General features: G+C 48.3%; 2 protein-coding genes across 3 annotated transcripts in view; one reads left to right on the top strand and one right to left on the bottom strand.

Moving 5' to 3' along the window:
- The window catches only part of SETX (senataxin), a 34959-nt gene extending 21994 nt beyond the window's left edge, over window positions 1–12965 (top strand). Inside the window, exons 18-25 of one of the 2 annotated variants that reach the window (XM_083375007.1) lie at window positions 257–406; window positions 1499–1606; window positions 2601–2788; window positions 3697–3789; window positions 4158–4322; window positions 4983–5081; window positions 7332–7419; window positions 7585–9547. In XM_083375007.1, coding sequence (XP_083231133.1) covers window positions 257–406; window positions 1499–1606; window positions 2601–2788; window positions 3697–3789; window positions 4158–4322; window positions 4983–5081; window positions 7332–7419; window positions 7585–8247 — 1554 coding nt within the window. In that variant the 3' untranslated portion in view covers window positions 8248–9547. Of the gene's footprint in view, window positions 1–256; window positions 407–1498; window positions 1607–2600; window positions 2789–3696; window positions 3790–4157; window positions 4323–4982; window positions 5082–7331; window positions 7420–7584; window positions 9548–12495 lie in introns of those variants that run through there. The other variant, XM_083375008.1, reaches the window with a different exon arrangement.
- A 150-nt stretch (window positions 12966–13115) lies between these two features.
- Window positions 13116–21488, bottom strand: part of NTNG2 (netrin G2) — a 226933-nt gene continuing 218560 nt past the window's right edge. The window contains 4 exon segments of the mRNA XM_083375133.1: window positions 13116–14081; window positions 14591–14728; window positions 15024–15102; window positions 15104–15192. Coding sequence (XP_083231259.1) covers window positions 13858–14081; window positions 14591–14728; window positions 15024–15102; window positions 15104–15192 — 530 coding nt within the window. The 3' untranslated portion in view covers window positions 13116–13857.

The following is a 21488-nucleotide window of genomic DNA, read 5'->3' as shown; positions in this document are numbered from 1 at the left end:
CTTCACTCGGCCTTTCCAACAGACAATCCAAATTCTTTTTGTAAGAATCGGGGAAGCGGGCTAAATTTTTACCGGTGCTGATTTTTATTTTTTATTTTTCTATCATCCCCCGGTGCTCGATTTGTCTGACTCAGCTGGGCCGGGCCAGCTCTGTCTTTTTGGTAAGGCCGGATGGAGAGGAATCTAGACCGATCCGTCACCCACCCACCCGAATTTTGAACCAATTTTGAATTCTCCTGCCTCTCTTGGTTTCCAGACTCGCGGGCGGTCTCAGGAAATGAAAGCCGGCATCATTTTGGAGTCCCATATCATTTGCTGCACCTTGAGCACGAGCGGGGGGGTGCTCCTGAAATCCGCTTTCCGCAGGCTGGGCGGGGACCCCGTCAGCTGTGTGATTGTGGACGAGGTAAGGCGGCTGCGGGGTTGTCCCCTTACACGTGGGAAAAGTCGGCCGCTTGCCTTAACAACCGTGGCGAGGAAGGTCGTAAAATGGGGGCGAAACTCACTTTTAACAACTGCCTCGCTTAGCAACAGAAATGCGGTCGTGAGTAGAGAACTGCTTGCACCACTGTTCATATCGTATGAGAGGGAAAAAAAATCATTAATATTCTCCAACGAGCCAGTTTGGGTTCTTGGATTAATTACCCGTGTTACAAATGTAATTCATTCCTCCAGGGTTGTCCATCACAGCCTGCCACGGCTGTGTTTCCCCTCTTTCCCCCCCCCCCCTACAACACCATCCCGTCATCCCGCCGCCGTTTAGCAAAGCACGACCCATTTCCTGCCCCCTGGCAGTACAAGAACAATTTAACAGTACATTACTCCTGCCATGTGCTGGGAATAAATTCTCATTCAGACCATTACATGCTTCTCTCGTAGCAGGAATTATGACACCCTTTTTAATTTGCAAAGTTGCTTTTTACCGGTTTCAGACCCAGCCTGCCCAATTCCCGATCCCCTTTTTCTGCCAAGAGTGGGGTGGATCGTTTTTAAAGAGGGCTGCGATCAGCGGTGGAAGGTTATTATTCCCCTGATTTTCCCTTAGAAAGAATTTGGAATAGCTCAAAAGAATCTACTCAAACAAAAAAAAAAAACTGGGGGCAAGTGAAAAAAAAAGCAAATTATAGACTCTAATTTTAAAAAAAAAACAGGGAAAAACTCAAATCCTGAAAAATAAGAGCTGAATCAAACTTCGGAAGGAGTGACGAATCGAGAAGGAATTCTGCCGCTCTTTCCAGGACAGATAGTCCTTGGCTTACAACTGTAATAGAGCTTGCCCATTATGGTCATAATTTGTGATTGTTCCTAAACAAAGTGTTGTAAGTCGAGGATTACCTGCGCCTTTTATGAGTTGATTACAACTTTGGAACAGCCGCTGAGCGGCGAGCCGAGCCGTACATGAAAAAAAAAACCCCTGTGTTTTCTGTTTGGGCTCATTCCTCTCCTCCTCGTGGTTTCTGATTTATTTTTCCCCACTCTGGTGCTTCCCTACCAAAAGGCAGGACAGACGTGTGAAATTGAGACCCTCATCCCTCTGATCCACGGCTGTAAGAAGCTGGTCCTGGTTGGCGACCCCAAACAGCTGCCTCCAACCATAAAGTCCCTGGTATGTAGTTGCGTCTTTAAGATGTCTCCAGATGTGCGGGGAAAGTCGATCTTGCCTTCCTGGCCAGCAGCTGCTTTCCTGCAGGCTGTTCAGGCAAAGCCACCTCCAGATGTGTTGGGCCTCTAAACCCCCCCCCCCGTCTTATTTCCTAAAGTGGCCAGCTCCACTTTTCGTCTCTTCATTACGCCTAGTGGAATTATTATTATTATTGTTATTGTTATTAATCAGCTGCTAAAGGTCTACAGGCCGTCTTTGTGGCTGCTTTCAAGTTAATTGCAGGATTAAATTAATTGCTTAGTTCTTTGTCACCATCTCAGTTATTACTGTGGTGGTTGAACTGCTTCCCTGCCAACTTTCTAATCAAATGAATGAAATGCGAAACGCACCGGGCAGTTCACGATCTGGAATTCAGGGAGATTTGGCTAACGAGATAATTACAGGAATCTCTTACTTCCCTTGTAGTGGAGCAAATGGGGGGGGGGTAGAAGCGTTTCAAAATGCGTCAGCCATTTTGGGGAAAGTTTTTGAGGAGGAAGTAAATTAAGCTTAATTTACTCACGGTCTCTGAGTCCCTCTGCTGTGGCATCTGGAGTTTAGTGGCCTTGGGTGAAGGTGTTTCGAACCCGCTCCTCTCTTTTGTGGGGGGGGGAGGAAAAGATGATGAAAGCCGACCTCAAGAATCCTTGCTCTGTGCCGATCGTGGTATCTTGTCAACTGAGTTGTTTTATCTCCTCTATTTTTCCCACCTGTGAAATGGGCGCGACGTAACTGACCTTGGCAACCGGCTCATATTTATGACAGTCGCAGTGTCCCGGGGTCACGCGACCCCCCCCCCTTTTGCGACTTCTGCCAAGTCAATGGGGAAAGCCAGCTTCGTTGAACAACGAGGTTACTAAGTTATCAACTGCAGTGCTTGGTCTTGTCTTATCAGTTGCGGTCGTAAGTCAAGGACTGGGGCAGCCCTTTCTGAGTGTCTTCCTTCCCATGTTGTTAGAAAGCCCAGGATTACAAATACGACCAGTCTCTAATAGGCCGTCTCTGCAAGCATCTCAAGGAACAAGATCGAGAAAACATGTCCGGGAAATTTCCAGTGCTTCAGCTCACCGTTCAATATCGGATGCACCCAGAAATCTGCCTTTTTCCGTCCAAATATATCTACAAAGGGCTCCTGACCACTGACAGGTGAGGGAATTGAAGCCTCTTGCTAAACAAGTCAAATGTGGGTCTGGGGTCCCTTTTTATTCCAGATCTTTACTTTTCCCCCCCTGCCCATTTTTTGCCTATTTTTAAATGGTGTCTGGGCAGCCCCGAGGTGCAGTCTTTTTTGTGTGTGTGACGTCACAAACGGTGTATATGATTCTGTCTTGGGCATTTCCCCTGGGTTTTATATATATATATATATATATGTATGTATGTATGTATGTATGTATGTATGTATGTATGTATGTATGTATATAAGGCCAGACCAGGAAATTGACTTCACGAGTTGGAACAGAATGATTTCGATCTGTTTTGAAAAGTTGGATGGTGTTTTCCATTTCTTCCCCGTTTTTCCCCGGTCAGTTAATGGTGGAACTAGTCTGTGCTTTTTCCCGACACCTCCTGGGATTAAATCAGGGTTTTGTACACGGCGTTGCAACATTTCTGCCTAGTTTCTCCAAGCTTTGTGCGTGAGGCGAGCTAAAGGATTTGGCCATTCCTGGATGATGATGATGATGATAATAATAATGATAATGTTGGAAGGGACCTTGGAGGTCATCTAGTCCAACCCTCTGCTCAGGCAGGAAACCCTATACCATTTCAGGCAAATGGCTGTCCAGTCTCTTCTTAAAAACTTTCAGTGTTGGAGCATTCACCACTTCTGGAGGCAGGTTGTTCCACTGGTTAGTTGTTCTAACCGTCAGGAAGTTTCTCCTTAGTTCCAGGTTGCTTCTCTCCTTGGTTAGTTTCCATCCGTCGCTTCTTGTCCTGCCTTCAGGTGCTTTGGAGAATAGCTTGATTCAGGGTCTCTGTTTGAAAAGGAGCCTGGTGTGTCAACTCTCTCACTCTACTTTGCGTCTTTCTGTCCCGTGACAATTCTCCCACCACAGGAAAATAGCAGAAGACCGCTTCTCGCTGGCCTGGCCTTTCCAGCCCTATCTGCTTTTCGACGTCTTAGACAGCCGCGAGGAACGCGAGAATGAGTAAGTTGCCTCACCTCCACTGAGTAGCCGCAAACAAAGCTAGCAATTGCAGATGCAACAGCAAGGAATAAACGATCGGTCCCGTCTTTGGGAACTTCCCTTTCAATCAGCATTCACGTACAAGTAATCCCGGCTTGGGAATTCTGGGAGTTGAGGTCCACTCATCTGAAAACTGTCGAGGTGGAGAAACCCCGATTTAGGGCTTGGGAGGGGGAAACGGAACGTTTCTTGCCCGACGCGTCCCCAAATGCAGGGCTTAGCTTTCATGGGAAGGATGGAGCCAATTTACAACCTTGGTTTATCCCTGGCTTGTTCTCTCTCTCCCTCTTCTCCCCTATGCCACCTTGCTCCTGCTTGCCTTGGTTCAGCTCCTATTGCAACCCCCAAGAAGTGAAGCTGTTGACGGAGCTGATGAAGGTCATTAAGGGGAAAAAGAAGGATATCGGCTCGCGCCAAATTGGAATCATCACCCCTTACAACGCGCAAAAGAGGAGGATACAGAGACAGCTGGATAAAGAATTCGGAGAAAACAGGTGAGTAACAAAGGTGTGGACGTCCCTCTGTCTAATTGCTCCATGAACTGAGATATTTTTTTTCCCTTCCCAGTTCACCTCCTGCTTCCTCGTCTCTTCCCTTCTTAATTCTTAATCTCTTAAATTAAGATTATCACTCATCTTTCCTGCAATTTGCCCCCCCCCCCCGGCCCTTCATTTCCCAAAAGGGTGTTTGTTTGTTTTGAAGGTGGGTTGTGGGTGAAAAAGGGACGTGGTGGCTCAGTGGGTTAGGATGCTGAGCTTGTCGACCAGATGGCCGGCAGTTTGGCGGGTCGAATCCCGAGTGCTGCGTAACAGAGTGAGCGCCTGTTACTCGTCCCAGATTCTGCCCACCTAGCAGTTCGAAAGCAGGTAAAAATGCAAGTAGAAAAATAGGGACCACTCCGGTGGGAGGGGAACAGCGGTCCGTGCGCCTTTGGCGTCCAGTCATGCTGGCCACGTGACCATGGAGACGTCCTCGGACAAGCACCGGCTCTTCGGCTTTGAAATGGAGATGAGCACCGGCCCCTAGAGTCGGAAACGACTAGCACACATGTGCGGGGGAACCTTTACCTTTACCTGTGGGTTAAAAATAATCATCCTGACTCACCTTCCTTCCTTCCAGTCCTTTTATTTTATTTTTTATTTTTTCCTTCATAGTGTTGGGGAAATTGACACCGTGGACGGATTCCAAGGCCGGGAGAAGGACTGCATTATTGTTACCTGTGTGCGGGCAAACAGCCCACAAGGATCGATTGGGTAGGTCTCCCTGCCCCTTGGTGCCAGGAACTGGCGCCATTTTACTTCAGGGCTGGGTGTTTCTCATGTTAGGATCAACTCCTGAGACGGTATAGGTTCTCCTGCTTGAGCAGGGGGCTGGACTAGAAGACCTCAAAGGTCCCTTCCAGCTTCTATTCTATTGTATTCCTGGCCAGCTTGGCAGGGTGGTGCTCCAACCCCAATTCTGGAATAGAATGGAGCAAAACTTGTCTTTTTTTTGTGTACGTCTAGAAGGCTGTTTCTCAAACCGGACAATTTTAAGACATATGTGGGCTTCGAGCCCCAGAATTCCTCAGCCGGCATGCTTTAAGGTGCACCTTTAAAGCTGCTGGCTGGAGAATTCTGGGAGTTGAAGGCCGCCCATCGTAAGGCTGCCCCTTCTTGCCTTCTTCTGTAGCAATCAAAAGCACCAGGCTTCGTGGTCACCAGATGGCAACAACGAGTAGCAAATGAAACTTACGGTGGGACATAAGTTTCTCCATCCAAGACGCTTTTAAGATGGGCGGACTTCAACGCCCAGAATTCCCTAGCTGGCGTAGCCAGAGAGGGTTGGGAGTTGCTTTATTTTATATCCCCTCTTTGTTAGTTTTATAAATCATGCAAGGTGGCGAACGTATCCAGTGTACCTTCCCCACAACAACAGCCCTGTGAGGTGGGTTGGGGCTGAGAGAAAGAGGGACCGGCCCAAAGTCACCCAGCTGGCTTTCATGCCTGGGGTGGGACTAGAACTCACATCTCCTGGTAATTGGCCGGAAGTCACCCAGCGAGCTTTCGTGGGTAAGGTGGGACTAGAATTCCCAGACTCTGGCGATAGGCCCAAAGTTGCCCAGCCGGCTTTCGTGGCTAAGGTGGGACTAGAATTCCCAGACTCTGGCGATAGGGCCAAAGTCGCCCAGCCGGCTTTCATGGCTAAGGTGGGACTAGAATTCCCTGACTCTGGAGATAGGGCCAAAGTCGCCCAGCCGGCTTTCATGGCTAAGGTGGGACTAGAATTCCCTGACTCTGGCAATAGGGCCAAAGTCGCCCAGCCGGCTTTCATGGCTAAGGTGGGACTAGAATTCCCAGACTCTGGCGATAGGGCCAAAGTCGCCCAGCCGGCTTTCATGGCTAAGGTGGGACTAGAATTCCCTGACTCTGGCAATAGGCCCAAAGTCACCCAGCCAGCTTTCATGGCTAAGGTGGGACTAGAATTCCCAGACTCTGGCGATAGGCCCAAAGTCACCCAGCCAGCTTTCATGGCTAAGGTGGGACTAGAATTCCCAGACTCTGGCGATAGGCCCAAAGTCACCTAGCTTAAGGCCGGACTAGAACTCACTGTCTCTTGGCATCGGGCTCCTCCTTTATCCTGACGCTTTAACCACTAGACCAGCCTTGCTCGTAAGCTCATCATATAGCCTCTTCAAGGAAGCTTCTAGTTCAGCCTGTCCCATGAGCTTGGGACCCATCATCCTCACTGGCTTAGAATCCAGGGCTTAAAAACACAGACAAAAAAACCCCCTCAGGCCAGGCCAGACCCCCGTCTTTCGAAAACCAGTCCTTGCCTCCGAGCTTCGGTTTTAATAGCTTTTCTCCAAGAAGGAGGAAGAAAGGTTACGCCTGCTTTCCCGGCACGTTCCCGTTTCGCAAGTCACCTTTGCAACGAATGAAATATTCAGGCCCGGCGTGAAATATTAATAAGGGAGCTTGTGCATGAATCAGACGAGTGTCGGTCTCCAGATGGGTCATGCGGGGAGGTGTTTCAAGGTCACGGCTGGCCAAACGAATCCAGAGTCTTCCTTCGCTCCACTCCCCCACCCCCTACACTGCCACCTCCAACCAGGGCGACCCGGGTTCAAAATTAAGAGAGGAACCGCCGGCACCGATAAATCGGCCGCAACTGTCCAAGCCAGCATCGTTGTATCTTCTAAAAGCAGCTTTTGAAATAGCGGCGGGCTGGTTTCATCCCCTCGGGTGGCTAAGAGCTTCCAACCAAGAGGCCCGTTCCTCCACCCCTTCGGCCCAAATTGGGGTCCTCTGTGTGTGTGTGTGTGTGTGTTGCAGATCTTATTTTCTAATTCTGCTTTCGGCTTTGACGTCCCGTTGACAAACAGCTCGCTGTCTCCGGGATCGGAGGAGTAGATTTAAAAGGTGTGGATGGATCCAGGAATGGAAGCCATGAGGGAGAAGCTTCACTCTGCCCCATCTCAGACATCCTCACCTTGTGGTGCCCTTTTCACTGCTCCTCTCCAGGTTTTTGAGAAGCTTGCAACGCCTGAACGTGACTATCACCCGAGCCAAATACAGCCTTTTTATTCTCGGGAAACTGAAGACTCTCATGGTAGGTGGGAGAGGGGGAAATGGGGCTTTAACGGGGGAGGTATAAAACCGAAGATGGATATTTAATGTTGGATGATTACAGGCAAGGAGGCGGGGGTCTCTCCGGCCTCTAGCGCCCCACGCGAGGCCACAGAGCCAGGATTTGACCTCGGTTCTTCCTTCCCAGGAGAACAAAGACTGGAACGAGATGATCCAGGATGCCCAACGGAGAGGGAACATCGTCCAGACCTCCAAGAACACGTACAGAGCCAGCGCCGTGAAAATCCTCAAATCCAGACCGTTTCCCCGCTCCGGAGCGGCAACTCCAGAAAGAGACGCCCAAGAACCCTCGGCCTTTAGCGGAACCAAGCAACAGGCCCTCCCCATCCCCGATACCCAGCGCCCTCCGCTCCCTCTTCCCGCTCCAGCTGGCAACCGGTCCCCTCGAGAGACGCAGAAGCACCGGCCACCCCCCGTGGCGCAGGTGAAGCCCGTCCAGGACAGGCCGCAAGACCCCCGCCTCTTCAGACAAGCAAAGCCAGCGTTCAAGGCCACCGACAGCACGGAGGGCGAAACCTCTGCTTTGTGGGCCTGGCCAGGGCAAAAAAACCCTGGCCCTCTGACCGCTCGGAGCCGCGGCAATTCCATGGACGCCCTGGGGGAAACGTCGAGCCGCGTTAGCACCCCTCTGCCGAGCAGAGCCACCGAAACCCTCGACCAGAGACTTTCCCTCCTGGCCGAGCAATTGCAGAGCTGGCAAAAGCTCGGCGGCTATCCCCGGAGGATCACGGAGGGGTCCCAGGAGAAGGACGATTCTACACAACCCAAGAAGAGACGCACCACTTTCTGACTCCAAGACTCCTCTCCCTCCTCCCCACTCCCCACCCCCACAGTTCCTTGTCAGGAATCTTGTATTCGAGTCTTCCCATCACCTCTTGCCTCTTTAGACTTGAGAGAGAGAGTGTGTGTCCCCCTCAATTCCTTGCCAGGAATCTTGTATTCAAGTCTTCCCATCACCTCTTGCCGAGAGAGAGAGAGAGAGAGAGAGTGAGAGTGTTCGCGTGCCTGGGTCTGTATGCATAAATACACTGACACGAGGCAGATACGCCTTGAAACAGAGCCATATATTAAGCAAAAAACAAAACTCCAAACTCTGTAAGCCTTAGGGGCCATGTACATTTGTACAGAAAAAAAAGCTTTATTTTTTAAGAGGCCGGGAAGCTGAGAGTGCCCATAGAATGCTTCCATGTGTGTAGTGTCCTATTTAAAGCATCCCGTGGCCGGGCGAGCGAAGAGCCTGGCCCTTCGTCAAGGACCTTGTCAGTCACTGTCCTGATTCGTGTGGGACCCCCACCCCCTACTTTAACAAGACCTCCTTTTCCCAGCCCTGAAATCCTGCTCATTTCATTGCCGATACTTTGGGGTACGCAACACAACAGGGGTTTGGGGGTATTTTTGCCCTGCCCTAATTCGGGGTGCCTTCTGGAGAATGGCGGGAGCAATATCGGCTGAAAAGAACATTTGCGCCAGTAACAAGTAACTGCCTGTCTCCCTTCGCAGAGATTGTCTGCTAGCCTCCCTCGCCCGTTTTCTGATCCAAGTGCCTCTGTTGTTTTTGTGTTTTTGTGTTTTTGTGTTTTTTTTTTTGCAAAGATGCAGAACGGTTTTACGGGTTATCTCCTCCACTGGGTTGGGCTGGAGGAGTGTTGCTCCCTCTGCCTGCCCACTACTCTGCGGTAAATTTAATCTTTTATTAAACACTTGCAGTTTGGCAATTTGCACTTTGGAATCGACTTTTCCCCGGCGTCTTTCCCTCATAACATTTGGGGAGGAGGGTCCCAAGCACAGGGGGGAAAAAAAGGGCTTAAATTCTCACTGCCCAGTCAAGCCTGGGCATTTTCAGTGGACTTGGCTTGATAAAACGTCCTTTGTGTTCATATAAATATCTATACATACATACATACATACATACATACATACATACGTGTATATATATGTGTGTATGTGTATTTATATATGTATGTATGTATGTATATGTATATATATATACCCTTCTGTTACGGATAACTGAAATGTAGATACATTAAAATAGACCTTTTTAAAAGATCTTTTCCCCATAATAAATAATTCAGGTTGTATTTTCAAAAATACATTTGGCTCTTTCTGATTCGTGCTTCCGAAAGTTGAGTCAAGGACTTGTGAATTGGAGTGAGAGTGAATTTACGTGAGATTTTCCAGGGTTTTGGATCAGGGCCCTGTTGCGTAGAAGCAAGTGAGTTCGCTTTCGTGGGCCAGTTTTTCCGAACAAAAAAACCCACAAACCCTAATAGTTTAATTGCACCTAGATTACGCCCAGATCCCCATCCTCTGCACAGCAAACGCAGTAGCTCCTCATAGATCTGGAGTCCCAAAAGTGCTTTTTTCCAAAGGGAAGTGGGCTTCCTTTGATTTTCCTTGAAGACATTTTGCTTCTCGATCAAGAAGCTTCTTCAGTTCTGACTGGATGGTGGAGAACGGAAGGATTTATGTTCCTTGCAGTCATCTGGTCATTAGTGTTCCCTCTGAGAGGCATGGAGGCCAATTGGAGGTTGATCTGTGCCCTCAGGGTCACCCGAATAGCGCAAAGGGGTGTGGAACTTTTTTGGAACTGTTGTAGACTGGAGATAGATGGTGTCGGATCCCTCCCCCTCTGGCTCAATTTTGACCTAGATGGCCTCTTTGACCCCTCTTTCAAACCCGCGGTCCTCTCTGTCCAGGATGTGGACTTTGCTGTCTTCGAAAGAGTGGCCTTTGTCTTTCAAACGCAGATGGACTGTTGAACGTTGTCCTGGTGGTTTGGTTCTCCACCTCCCTCCTATTTACAATGCGGTCCTTTCAGCTGTTGCAAGGAGGTTTGCGCACCCATTTACACATTCAGGTGACCCCAGGGCACAGATAAACCTCCCAAGTAGCCTCAACGACTCTCAGAAAGAGTACTAACGACCAGATGACCGCGAGGAATATAAATCCTTCCATTCTCCCATTATTCAGAGCTGAAGAAGCTTCTTGGATGAGAAGGGAAACGTCTTCAAGGAGAAAACAAAGTCCAGTTGCCTCTTGAAAAAATATCTTTGGGACAACCATGACCTGGATGACTGAGAATCTCATCCATAGATCATCTTAAAGTTGAGAGGATCCTATATGAATGTGGGTCACTTGGGTTTCCACCCCCCCCCCCCCAATGCATTGGGGGCTTAGCTTAATTGACACCCTGAGGGGAAAAAATTGATAGGGACTCCTTGCTGATCTCTTCCAAAATCTGCCAGAAGAGCAGCTGTTTTATCCCGGGCAAATAGATTCCCTGCTTTCTGCATCTTCCAGATCCTGGATGGAATTTCCCATTGGAAGGACCTCATAGCTCCTTTTCCCAGGATCCTTTCAGCAACTTTGCTGCAATTGGGCGTAAGATCTCGGTCCCTGATTTGGTTCAGAAAATGAAATCCCTCAGATCTGGCTGCTCAACCCGATGAGGAAAGGACAGCTTTGGTAAGCATGCAGAATCCAGTTGATTTGGAGCTATTGGATCAGATGCTCTCGATCAGTTTGGTTGGCTTCATCAGAGTAGATTGAGACACTACGGCAGATCTGCTTTGGAGGTCTGGTGTGCTTTGGTGTGCTTCTAGAGCGGGAAGACAACCACATCCATCAGAATCCACTTCTGGGGAGTTATAAATACCTTAATAGACCTGAAGCCAAACAGAGATGGTGGGAAGTTGTGGATAACTTAGAGAAACTTCATAAAAGCAGCTTCTAGATTGGGTCTTCCATCTGCTTAACATCAGCAAGGCTTGCTCTCAAGGAAGTTGCTTTTGACCTACCTGCTCATCAACCACGAGAGTTGTCAACGTTTTCAGTAGGAAGTCTGCTTCAGGCTGCCCCAATGGATGGAATTCCAGCCTGCTGACCCATCACCACCTTTATGGAATTTGTCCCTTGTCTCCTCTCCATGTTTGGTCATCACCAACGGGCCTTGGTGGAGCAGTGGGCTAATGCCTCCTTAAGTAACACCAGCTGCCTGCAATTAGTGCAGGTTCGAGTCCCACCAGGCTCAAGGTTGACTCAGCCTTCCATCCTTCCGAGGTAGGTAAAATGAGGACCCAGATTGTTGGGGGCAATAAGCTGACTTTGTAATAATGCCGCTTGGGGGGGGGTGTGAAAGCCCTAACAAGCAGGCATATACATAGAATGAAGGCTACTGCTAAGCTTGTAAGCCGCCCTGAGTCTTCGGAGAAGGGCGGGATATAAATGGAATTAAAATAAAATAAATAAAATCTCACAAAACCTTGGCTAAACCTTGCTTCAGACCTTCAGAGGCTCTCGGCTTTGTGTCTCCGTGCCCACAAGACGCTCAACCAGGTCAACGAAAAGCCACCAGGTGGCACTCTTATTAATCTGAGAAACTTGGTAATCACGATTTATAGGAGGTGGGCTTTGCGTGTTCATTCCACCAAGCCCACCTTGGCCAGCTCACGTCTTGCAAGGTGTAAATCCAAAGAGCGAGCTAGTTCAATTTTAAACCAAGCTTAAGTAGGACTCGATACAAAGAGGGACAAATTGGTCTTTTGTTTGCCAACCCTCCTGATTTCTCCTCGGGAAAGGAGGAGCGTTAACCCTACGATGGGTTTGTTTCGGGGGGGCTGTTTTGTTTTCGAGGCGCAGTACAGGCAGCCCTTGACTTTACAACAGTCGACTTAGTGACCATTCAAAGGTACAACAGTACTGGGGAAAAAGGGACCGTTTTTCACACGGCCTTTGCGGCATCCCGTGGTCGCGTGATCAAGTTTTGGATGCTTGACAACCGGATCGTATTATGATGGTTGCAGCGTCGGGGTGTGTGTGTTTGTGTGTATGTGTGCCGTGTGATCCCTTTTGTGACCTGAAGCAGCAAACTCCGTGGAAAAGCCATATTCGTTTAACCACCCCATTATTAACTGAACGACCGCAGTGGTTCAACTTAGCAAATGTGGCCAGGAAGGTTCCCCCCCCCCCCTGCAAGAGCCAGCAAATTTCCTGGGTTCCCAACCAGCCCTATGATTTTTATTTCTTTATTTTTTTGCAGGAATCTGGCCAGCCTGATTCCTATGGCGTTTGGACTGGACGTATTCACAACAGGCAGTTGCTGCTATCCCTTCAGCGTTGACGCCTTGGATGCAGTAACATTTTGCAGAGTTAGAGCGAGAGAGGAATGGTGCCAATAGGGTGATTTTTTAAATTCTAGAATGGAATAGAGCTGGGAGGGACCAGGAGCAGCTAACCATCGTAATAAGGAAAGCACGGTGCAAAGTCTCAGAAAATCCACCTTTTGCATCAGGAAATGCAAAGTGGCCGTTTTTCGCCCTTTATCCCAATCTTTTTTTTTTGGAGGCACGCCCACCAAGGAATGAGTTAAATCTGCAGAGCTGGGAAGAAAATAATAATAATAATCCGAGACCTAACAGCAATTAATAAGTTGCTTTTATGTAATGGATTATAACACCATAATATTTCAGGTAAAATGTTTTTTTTTCTAAAGGCTGTAGTAGTAGTTCACCTGATTGTTTTGGTTGGGTTTTTTTTAATCTCCCCTTCCCCACTCTTCTTTAGAACATTTATAATTCCAACAAATGTAATTCTCTACCCAAAAGGGAAGAAAAAAAAAGAAACAAATTGAACCGTAATCTATTCGGCAAAGCCCGGAGGAACGTGATCTATTTTTTTGACTAATCAAAACCAGTGTCGAAAGCCGAAGACTCTGAACCAAAAGAGTAAAAAAAAACGAGTCCAAAAGAAAAGAAAAAAAAAGAGAAAACTTAATAAATTCAGCAACTTGATTTTTTTTTTTTTTGGAGGCCACGTTATCTTTTGAGGCCTGAGCTGCAGCCGGCTAACCGCGCAAGAGGAAAAAGGTCCCATAACGTGCCGCCTTTTCCAATTTTGTACCGTTTAGCCGAGCTACATCTTCCTAAAAAAAAAAACTGGGTGGGAAAGAAGAAGAGATTTGGAAGGGAAGAGCAGTGCAACATAAATGCAAGATAACAGGGCAATTCGCCCCCATCCCACCCCTTTTTTTGGAAGCTACCCCTGTGCAAAGGAGAGCTCTGGACAATTTTCCCCTCCAGAAGATAGCTGGAAAATTGCAAACAATTTGCATTCCCCACCCCCACCCAAAGTCCTGTTAAGACGTCCTTTCCTGGTTTGATGGACACCGCAAAAGGTATCTATGTTCCTTCAACTACGCCCAACCAAAGACCTCAGGGAGGAGCAGGAACTTCTTTTGAACCCTTCAACTCTTGGCCAACGAGGTCCAAGAGACACCAGCTCAGCTGGGTGATGTTTCTTCTGAGCTCGCAACAACGTTTTCAGGCTGTCCCGTCCTTTCTCGCTTCCGCTTGAGGCTTCCCGTGGGAATTTTGACGGAGCACTTTCCCACCCCCCTTGTCCTTCAGAGGTCCAACAGTTGCTGCATGTGTAGGCCAACCGCGCTGGCCACAAAGGCCGAAAGGCTGAGATACGTCCCAGAGACGGAGTCGCACTCTGTATCTTCCCCTTCACACTTAGTTTGTTCACACAGGACGCCCTTGGTTCCTGGCGGGCAGAGGCAGCGCTGGTTCTCGTAACACGTGCCTCCGTTTTGGCAAATCAGGAGCTCGTCATCGCAGACGTTGGCTGCAGAGAGAAAGGGGGAGCATTGGAAGCGCTAGGATTTAAGAGAAGCTGGGGGGGAGGTTGGGGGCTGCTCCCCCAAATTAAAACTCCAAGGGATGGACAGGAAAGCTTTTGCAAGTAAGGATTGAGGGGTTCTGAAAAGGGCAGTTAGATTCGCAGAACGGAGCAGGTTGAGTCAGGAATGAGAGGCGGGTCTGGATGAGGTCAAAGGCAGCGTTACTCAAACATTGGTGACTTTGAGATGAGTGGACTTCCAACTCCCAGAATTCCCCAGCCAGCTTGCTTTAAGGTGCGTGGACTTGAAAGTCCCGGAATTCTCCAGCCAGCTTTCTTTAAGGTGCATGGACTTGAAAGTCCCAGAATTCCACTCATCGTCAAGCCTGCTGGCTGGGAAGTCCACATTTCTTAAAGCCACCAAAACTTGAGGAACTCTCTGGTTCAATCAGCTGGGATTCAGGTCTGCAAATCAACTGCAACACATTCATTCGGAAAAAAAGGATCATGCTTACGTAAGCAACCTTGCCTCCAGTAGTAGCCGGGCAGACAATCGTCGCATTTCGGCCCCGTCACGCCCCCACCTTTGCATTCGCAATAGCCGGTCTCATTACAACGGTTAGCCAAGGAGCCAATTCGGTTGCAGTTGCAATCTGGGAGAAACAACAGACCAGTAAAGTCAGATCTGCGGTGGGGAAAAAAAACAAACCCAAGGAAGTCCTCCCTAATTCTTATGGAGACGAGACTGAGCGGATCTCTGGAGATCTTGTATGTATAGACCTCTTCTTAACTTCTGGATAATGTGTAACCTCCATCCTACAACTCCCTTAAAGTGTTGGGGTGTAAAGCCCCGCCAATTACCAGAGAGGAGGAAGAGTTATCCTGGATAGACAGCTAAGTCCTCGATTGATGAGCACAACGGAGGCCAACATTTCTGTTCCTACTCACCTACACAAACGTTCTCATCGTCCAGCTCCGCGGAGCTATTTCGGAAGTAGCCAAGCCGACAATACTGACAGTGCTGTCCCCCGCGTGTTATGCTTGCAACTAATGCAGGTCACTAAATTCAGGAAATCGATGAAGCTGCACCGGTTGGAGTGCCCGTAACATTCACAGTCTGCAACGCCGGGCCGCAGGGAGGGGGGGGTGGAAAGAGAGAGAGAATGAGTATTGTCTTATTCATCAGGTGGTATGAAAGCCTAGTTGAGACAACAAACAAAAGCAAGTGTCCACAGCTTCTAAAAGTGAGCGGTAGAGACACCCAGCTTTGCGTTCAGCTGGGTGGGTTTTCTTTCACCCATAACTTTGTGGAGAACCTTATGGAAAGACGAAGAAGCAAAGCAGAAGGAGAAGACACAGCTGGGACACCTTTGAGGGAACATGCAACCAGAAGACCATGCGTGTGCTTTTTTCTCTCCCCACAGTTTGAAGAAGGGCCCTATTAGCCTGAACTTTGCAGCTTCTACAAAGCAAAGGGTCCTATTGGCCTCGACTTGAGGAAGACTATGTTGAAACAAGGACTTTCCCCCCCCTCCCTGCCCCACGACGACCTGTGGGTCTTTTTGAGATGGCAAAGTGAGCTAAAACAGGAGGACACTCAGACTGCAATGGGACAATGTTTCTACATCAACAAATAGGGCCAAGTTGGCTTGAGTAGGTGGACCATCTCAATCACCATATCCAGGTGCAAAGGCTGGTATCAGCAGACAGGGTGAGGTGTCCTCTCCACACTGCTAGTTTTAAACCATGCAATGTTTTGCCGTGACAGATTCAAAGATGACTTCTCGATGGTCTACACAGGAAGCCCTAAGATGGTCAATAACCTAAGAATCCCCTCGAAGGGACTCATGCCGCTGTAGGGTGTCATCTTTGCACCTCCATCCCCCTCCCCGCCACATTGCCTGGCCAAGGTGAGACGGCCTTTTTTTGCCAAAGTTAAGAGGCGACCTGGCTTTACAAGAAGAGCTTTGTCACTGAAGCGTTCACCAGACAAGGGAGCTGAACATGTGAACGCTCATTATCTTAAAAGAGAATTCTTGACGTGACCTCCCAACGCAACATAATTCTAAGGTTGAGACCGAATTCTCTCCCTTTAGTTGGGGTAAGAGAGAACGACCAAACAAGAATTAAACCAGGTTCCCCAGATGAGTTGAGAGGATAAACCCTCATGTTCTTCACCCACCCAGACTCTCAAGGAAAGACGTAACACGTTAAGGCAGGATGTGCTGATTTACTACATTCAAGAAATGGAGCTCCAGGGAACTCCACAACTAACGTCAGACTTTATGACTTATAATAATAAATAATAATAATAATCAGTGAAGGAGACTTGTGGCTCCATCTTCTCTGGACGCTTCGCAGGTTTTCCGTCTCAACCAATTAGCTGCCCCGTTTATCCTCGTCTTACCTTGAAACGTTTCAATGGGGACCCGGACCCGGAAATCAGATTCAGCTTTGACCTCAATGACTCTGGAAGTCTCGGGCAAAACTTGAGAATCATGTTTAAAAAACAAAACAAAACAACTCTCTTTTTCTCTCTCTTGTTCCCTTCCCTCGTCCAGAAACACAAGCTATTGTCAAATTGGGGTTCCTCCTTTTTATTTTTTATTTTTTTGGGGGGGGGACCTCTCTCATCTGCTCCCGGCTAGGAACGTCTGTATAAAAATCCTTGTGCTAAACGGGGAGATAAAAGGCTGTCTTTCCTTTCGGTGGCCATTAAACAAATCCGACAGCCCCCACCCACTTTGTCAAAAAGATTGTCACAAATGGCAATCACAGGAGCCCGGGACGCTGCGACCGTCATAAATACGAGTCGGTTGCCAAGCGTCCGAATTTCGAATCAGGTGGCCATGAGGATGCTGCAACGGTCATAAGAGGGAGGACCGGTCACTATTTTTATAGTGCTGTTGCAACTTCGAACTAATTGAGGACTACCTGCACATTTGAAGTGGGAATAATAATAATAATAATAATAATCCAGCACGCTGAGTTGGAAAGCCCTGATTCTGGAGGCGTTGAAGAAAAAAAAAAGCAGGCATTTATGCAGAGAAAGAATGTGTTAAAAGGAGGCTTTTAAGAAGAGACTGGACAACCCTTTGTCTGAAATGGTTTGGGGTTTCCTGCCTGAGCGGGGGGGTTGGACTAGATGACCTCCAAGGTCCCTTCTGACCCTGTTATTCTGTAAATACGCTGCTGGCACGGGGCAAGGAAAGAGACACACCGGTGAAGTGACCTTAACTGTCCTCTCCTGGCGTTGCCTTCCTTACATTTGCCACCCGAAGCGGTTTTTTCTGACTGCAGTAATTCCATTAAGAGTTCGTCCTGGCACACATTGGGCTCCGGAGGTGCCAACTTTGGCATCTTGTGTGCAGGACCGGCCAAAGAGACCTTCCCCCTGAATTCTGCTGATTCCCCAAGTGACCCTTCACGGGGTCCACAATTCTTGGCCGTACTACATCTGCTCCATGCTAGTTAGTTGGTTTCGTTTGCATCCTCTCCGGATCCTGTGATCAAATGTTGATGCTATCCCTCTTAAGAAAATCATGATGGGTCTGGCTTCGTGTCTCGAAAAGTGCCAGCAAATTTAAGAAATTGTCTTCTGGAAAGAGCTTCCCTACAGAATTTTGGAGCAATGAAAATGGTACTGGCAATTGAGCAGTGAAAATTGTATATCCGTTCCTCTCCCTTCTTCCCTCATATTCCCACATCTCTCCTTTTTCTTTCTTCCTTTCTTGCTTTTTCCTTCCTTTCTCCCTCCCTCTCCCTCCCTCTCCTTCCTTCCCTGATTTTAGCTTCTCTTTTCCTTCCTTCCTTCCTTCCTTCCTTCCTTCCTTCCTTCCTTCCTTCCTTCCTTCCTCCCTCCCACCCATCCCCTCAGCAAGCCAGAATTGTGTGTGACTTAAATCCCCGTTACGTGGACCACCTCAAAGCGGGAGTCGAGATTTTACAACAACCTAGATAGCAAGCGCGACATTTCCTGAACCTCCTCAAGAAGCCTTGAAGTTGGAAATCTGAGCAGATGGAGAAGTTGGCAGGGGCTGCCAGCTGTCTGGCTCCTGTGCCCGCCCTCCCCTACCTTGTTGAGAAACCCCACAAAGCCATCTCTGTGGGGTCACCAGGGAGGGGCACCTGCCTCTCATTTTGGACATCAAAACGCCTTTGCAACTCCTGTCCTCCTTTCAAGTCGCCTCTTAGATCAGAAGGAATGGAAACCTCGGGAGGCGGGTTCAAGAGCTGTCTGGCGCGCCTGGCAAGCTTAGAACAGGTGTGTGTGCCGCAAGATACAATTGGTAGGAGGGAAGAAGAAAGGGGCTTAAGTACTTGGGCACCGCTGCGGTACCGTCCCTGCCAATCTCTGCCTCGGCATCCTTTTTTTTTGATCACCCAGTGATCAGAGCCTGACAGCTTTTTTTCCCCCCCTCCTTCCCAGAGACTCGCTGCCAGCGGTCCTGTTCTGAAGCCTCTGAATGAGACAGCACGTAATCCATGAGCCCCAGCCGAGGGTCAGCAGCCAGTCCCAGAGCGCGTGGGTGGGAAAATGGAATTGTGCGGCAGAAACTCTCCTGGGAGCGGGCAAAGACAGGGACACCTACCTCTCTTCCCAGGCTGTGGAAAGGAAATTGGATCCGGCGCAACTCCTGAACCCACAAAGCTGGGCTGAGTGGACTGGGAGAGGGATGGAAAAACCGGATCCGGTTTAATCCTTGGTTTATCGTCGCCGTTGGGAATCAGAATTTTGGTTGCTCAACAGAGCAGTTGTGTAGTGGCTCACGGCGGATTTTACCAGCATTTTCTTGGGGCCAGGGTTAAAGGAATCACTGCAGTTGTTCAGTGGATCATGCGGTCGTTAAGTGAATCCGGCTACAGTCTGACTTACTACCGTTTGCTTAGTGGCTGTTCGAGGTTACGACAGCACCGAAGCAAGTGATTTATAGGTTTTTCACGGTAATGACTTAGCAATGGAAGTTTGGGATAAATTGTGGTCGAAAGTCGAGGATTAATTCTATTCTATTCCATATTCTGTTCTCTATTCTATTTTCTGTTCTATTCTATTCTACTCTACTCTACTCTACTCTACTCTACTCTACTCTACTCTACTCTACTCTACTCTCCAGATCAGCCATCTTACCACCGTGCACGTTTCTCATTTGAGATGCTTTAGGATTCTCCCTTACAATGGCTGAAATCTTATCCGTTTTAAAAAGGTTTCCGTTGATCTAGCATTTGATTTAAAGGTAGAGTGGTGAGGATGTAGATGGTCTTCGAAGAGGATCATTTTTCCCCACGATGCAGGTACCCTGATTGCCGTTATCTTAACCACCCACCCACCTGCCCATCCCAGAAGATTTGGGAAACAGCTCCATGCAGGAGAAGAAAGCAGGTTAAAGTTTCAAAGCATCGTCTAATTAGGTTTGAGTGTGTCAAACCAGGATGCCAAGGTGCTCAATTACGTCTGCCCTTGGATCGCTCCGAGCATGTTCTGAGACGACTCCTTGTGAAATTGCTTCTAAATAAAGCATATTTGCCTGCAATTTGAACACCTGGCTGAGTTTCAGCCATGTTTCTCCTTTTCATCTTCTCCATCACTCATGAGCTGAAAACATGGGAGAGATAAGGTTAGAACAAGGCTAAATATAGATGTCTTTAGTTTAATGACGACAGTCCCGTCTGGCCTGCACAATTCCTACCAACCACTAGAGGGCAGCCTTTTAGATTGTTGGGGGCAATAAGCTGACTTTGTAATAATGCTGCGGGGGGGGGGGGCGAAAGCCCTAATAAGCAGGCATATACATAGAATGAAGGCTACTGCTAAGCTTGTAAGCCGCCCTGAGTCTTCGGAGAAGGGCGGGATATAAATGGGATAAAAATAAATAAATAAATAAATAAATAATAAATAAATAAATGTCCCTGCTGCCCCCTAGTGGACATTTGCAATCCCAATCTGGTAGCTATACCTGAATAGAGGTAGTTTTTGACTTACATATCATTCGTTTAATGACTATTTGAAGTTACAGTGGCACTGAAAAAAAAGTGACTTACAACTGGTCCTCGTGCTTATGACCATCACGGCATCTGGCCTGCTATTCATCCCCTCAGTGCTTGCTAAGACATCTCTAACTCAGATGTTCTCAAGAGGTTCCTCTCAAGAGCAGGCAGCTTTGAAAAGGGTTCACCTCAAGATGTGGAAAGCAAGCAAGCACAACACAGACCCTGCACAAAGAGACTCAACAGCTCACATGCTAAACAGCTCCTAATCTACACATCGCTTTGCTTTCCTTTGTGGGAAACGTTGTGATGGAGGGACCCTCTTTTTTCCATCCCTTCTCAAAGCATCCTAGCAGTTGAACCGAAGAACAATCTCATCACTTCTTAGCACCCTCTTTCGGGTCTACCACTAATTCTGAAGCTCCCTCTAGCCATCTCAGCTCACATCAACACACCCTAGAGCATAAAGCAGGAGGAAAGGAGAATGGAGATATTTTGCTACCAGATATGGTTCTTAAAGGTAAAGGTTCCCCTGCACATGCGTGCTAGTCGTTTCCGACTCTAGGGGCTGGTGCTCATCTCCGTTTCAAAGCCAAAGAGCCAGCGCTTGTCCGAGGACGTCTCCGTGGTCATGTGGCCAGCATGACTAGACGCCAAAGGCGCCACAGAACGCTGTTACCTTCCTACCGTAGGGGTCCCTATTTTTCTACTTGCATTTTTACGTACTTTCGAACTGCTAGGTTGGCAGAAGCTGGGACGGGTAACAGGCGCTCACTCTGCTACGCGGCACTCGGGATTTGACCCGCCAAACTGCCGACCTTCTGATTGACAAGCTCAGCGTCCTAACCCACTGAGCCACCGCATCCCTTACAGGAGCCGCGTCCCTTACAGGTTCTTACAGGAAGCTAAAGTTGGCCGTAGCAGGCGTTTCTTACCTTCTGGGTCCACGTAAGACTTGGCTGGGGTGAAGGTATCTTCCAAGAAGGTCACCCCAGAAGAACTGGTCATTTCTTACAAAGACAACACAAAAAATCCAATTATGGTAAAGTGACTGCCCCTCCTAAACCACTCAGGACTTACACAGCCTATTTTTTTTAAGCCAAGGAAGTCTCTGCTTGACTTCAGTGCAGCGGCATTTTTCCACCTGTGAGGATAACCTCCATTCTTCTCCAAGTTCTACTCGTGCAAAAAAGAAAAAGAAAAAAATGGCCGCGTAACTGCTTTCCGCTAAAAAGAAAATAGAAATGGAATTGCGTAGGGCGTGCATTTCGAAGTGTGGTTCCCAACAAACATCCAAGGGGGGGGGGAGAAGATAAGATGCCATTCTTTTAAGAGATGCCATTGTATAAATTAGAGACCTGTCACTTTAGAAAGAAAGATTCTTAAGAAAGTAATCAAGAAACCTCGAGTTAGGAAATGGTTTAGTTG

This window comes from Vipera ursinii, assembly GCF_947247035.1.
Source record: "Vipera ursinii genome assembly, chromosome: 16".
NCBI lineage: Eukaryota > Metazoa > Chordata > Lepidosauria > Squamata > Viperidae > Vipera > Vipera ursinii.
The sequence above is the reverse complement of the archived record's forward strand: the minus strand, read 5'-3'. Positions and strand labels throughout refer to the sequence as shown.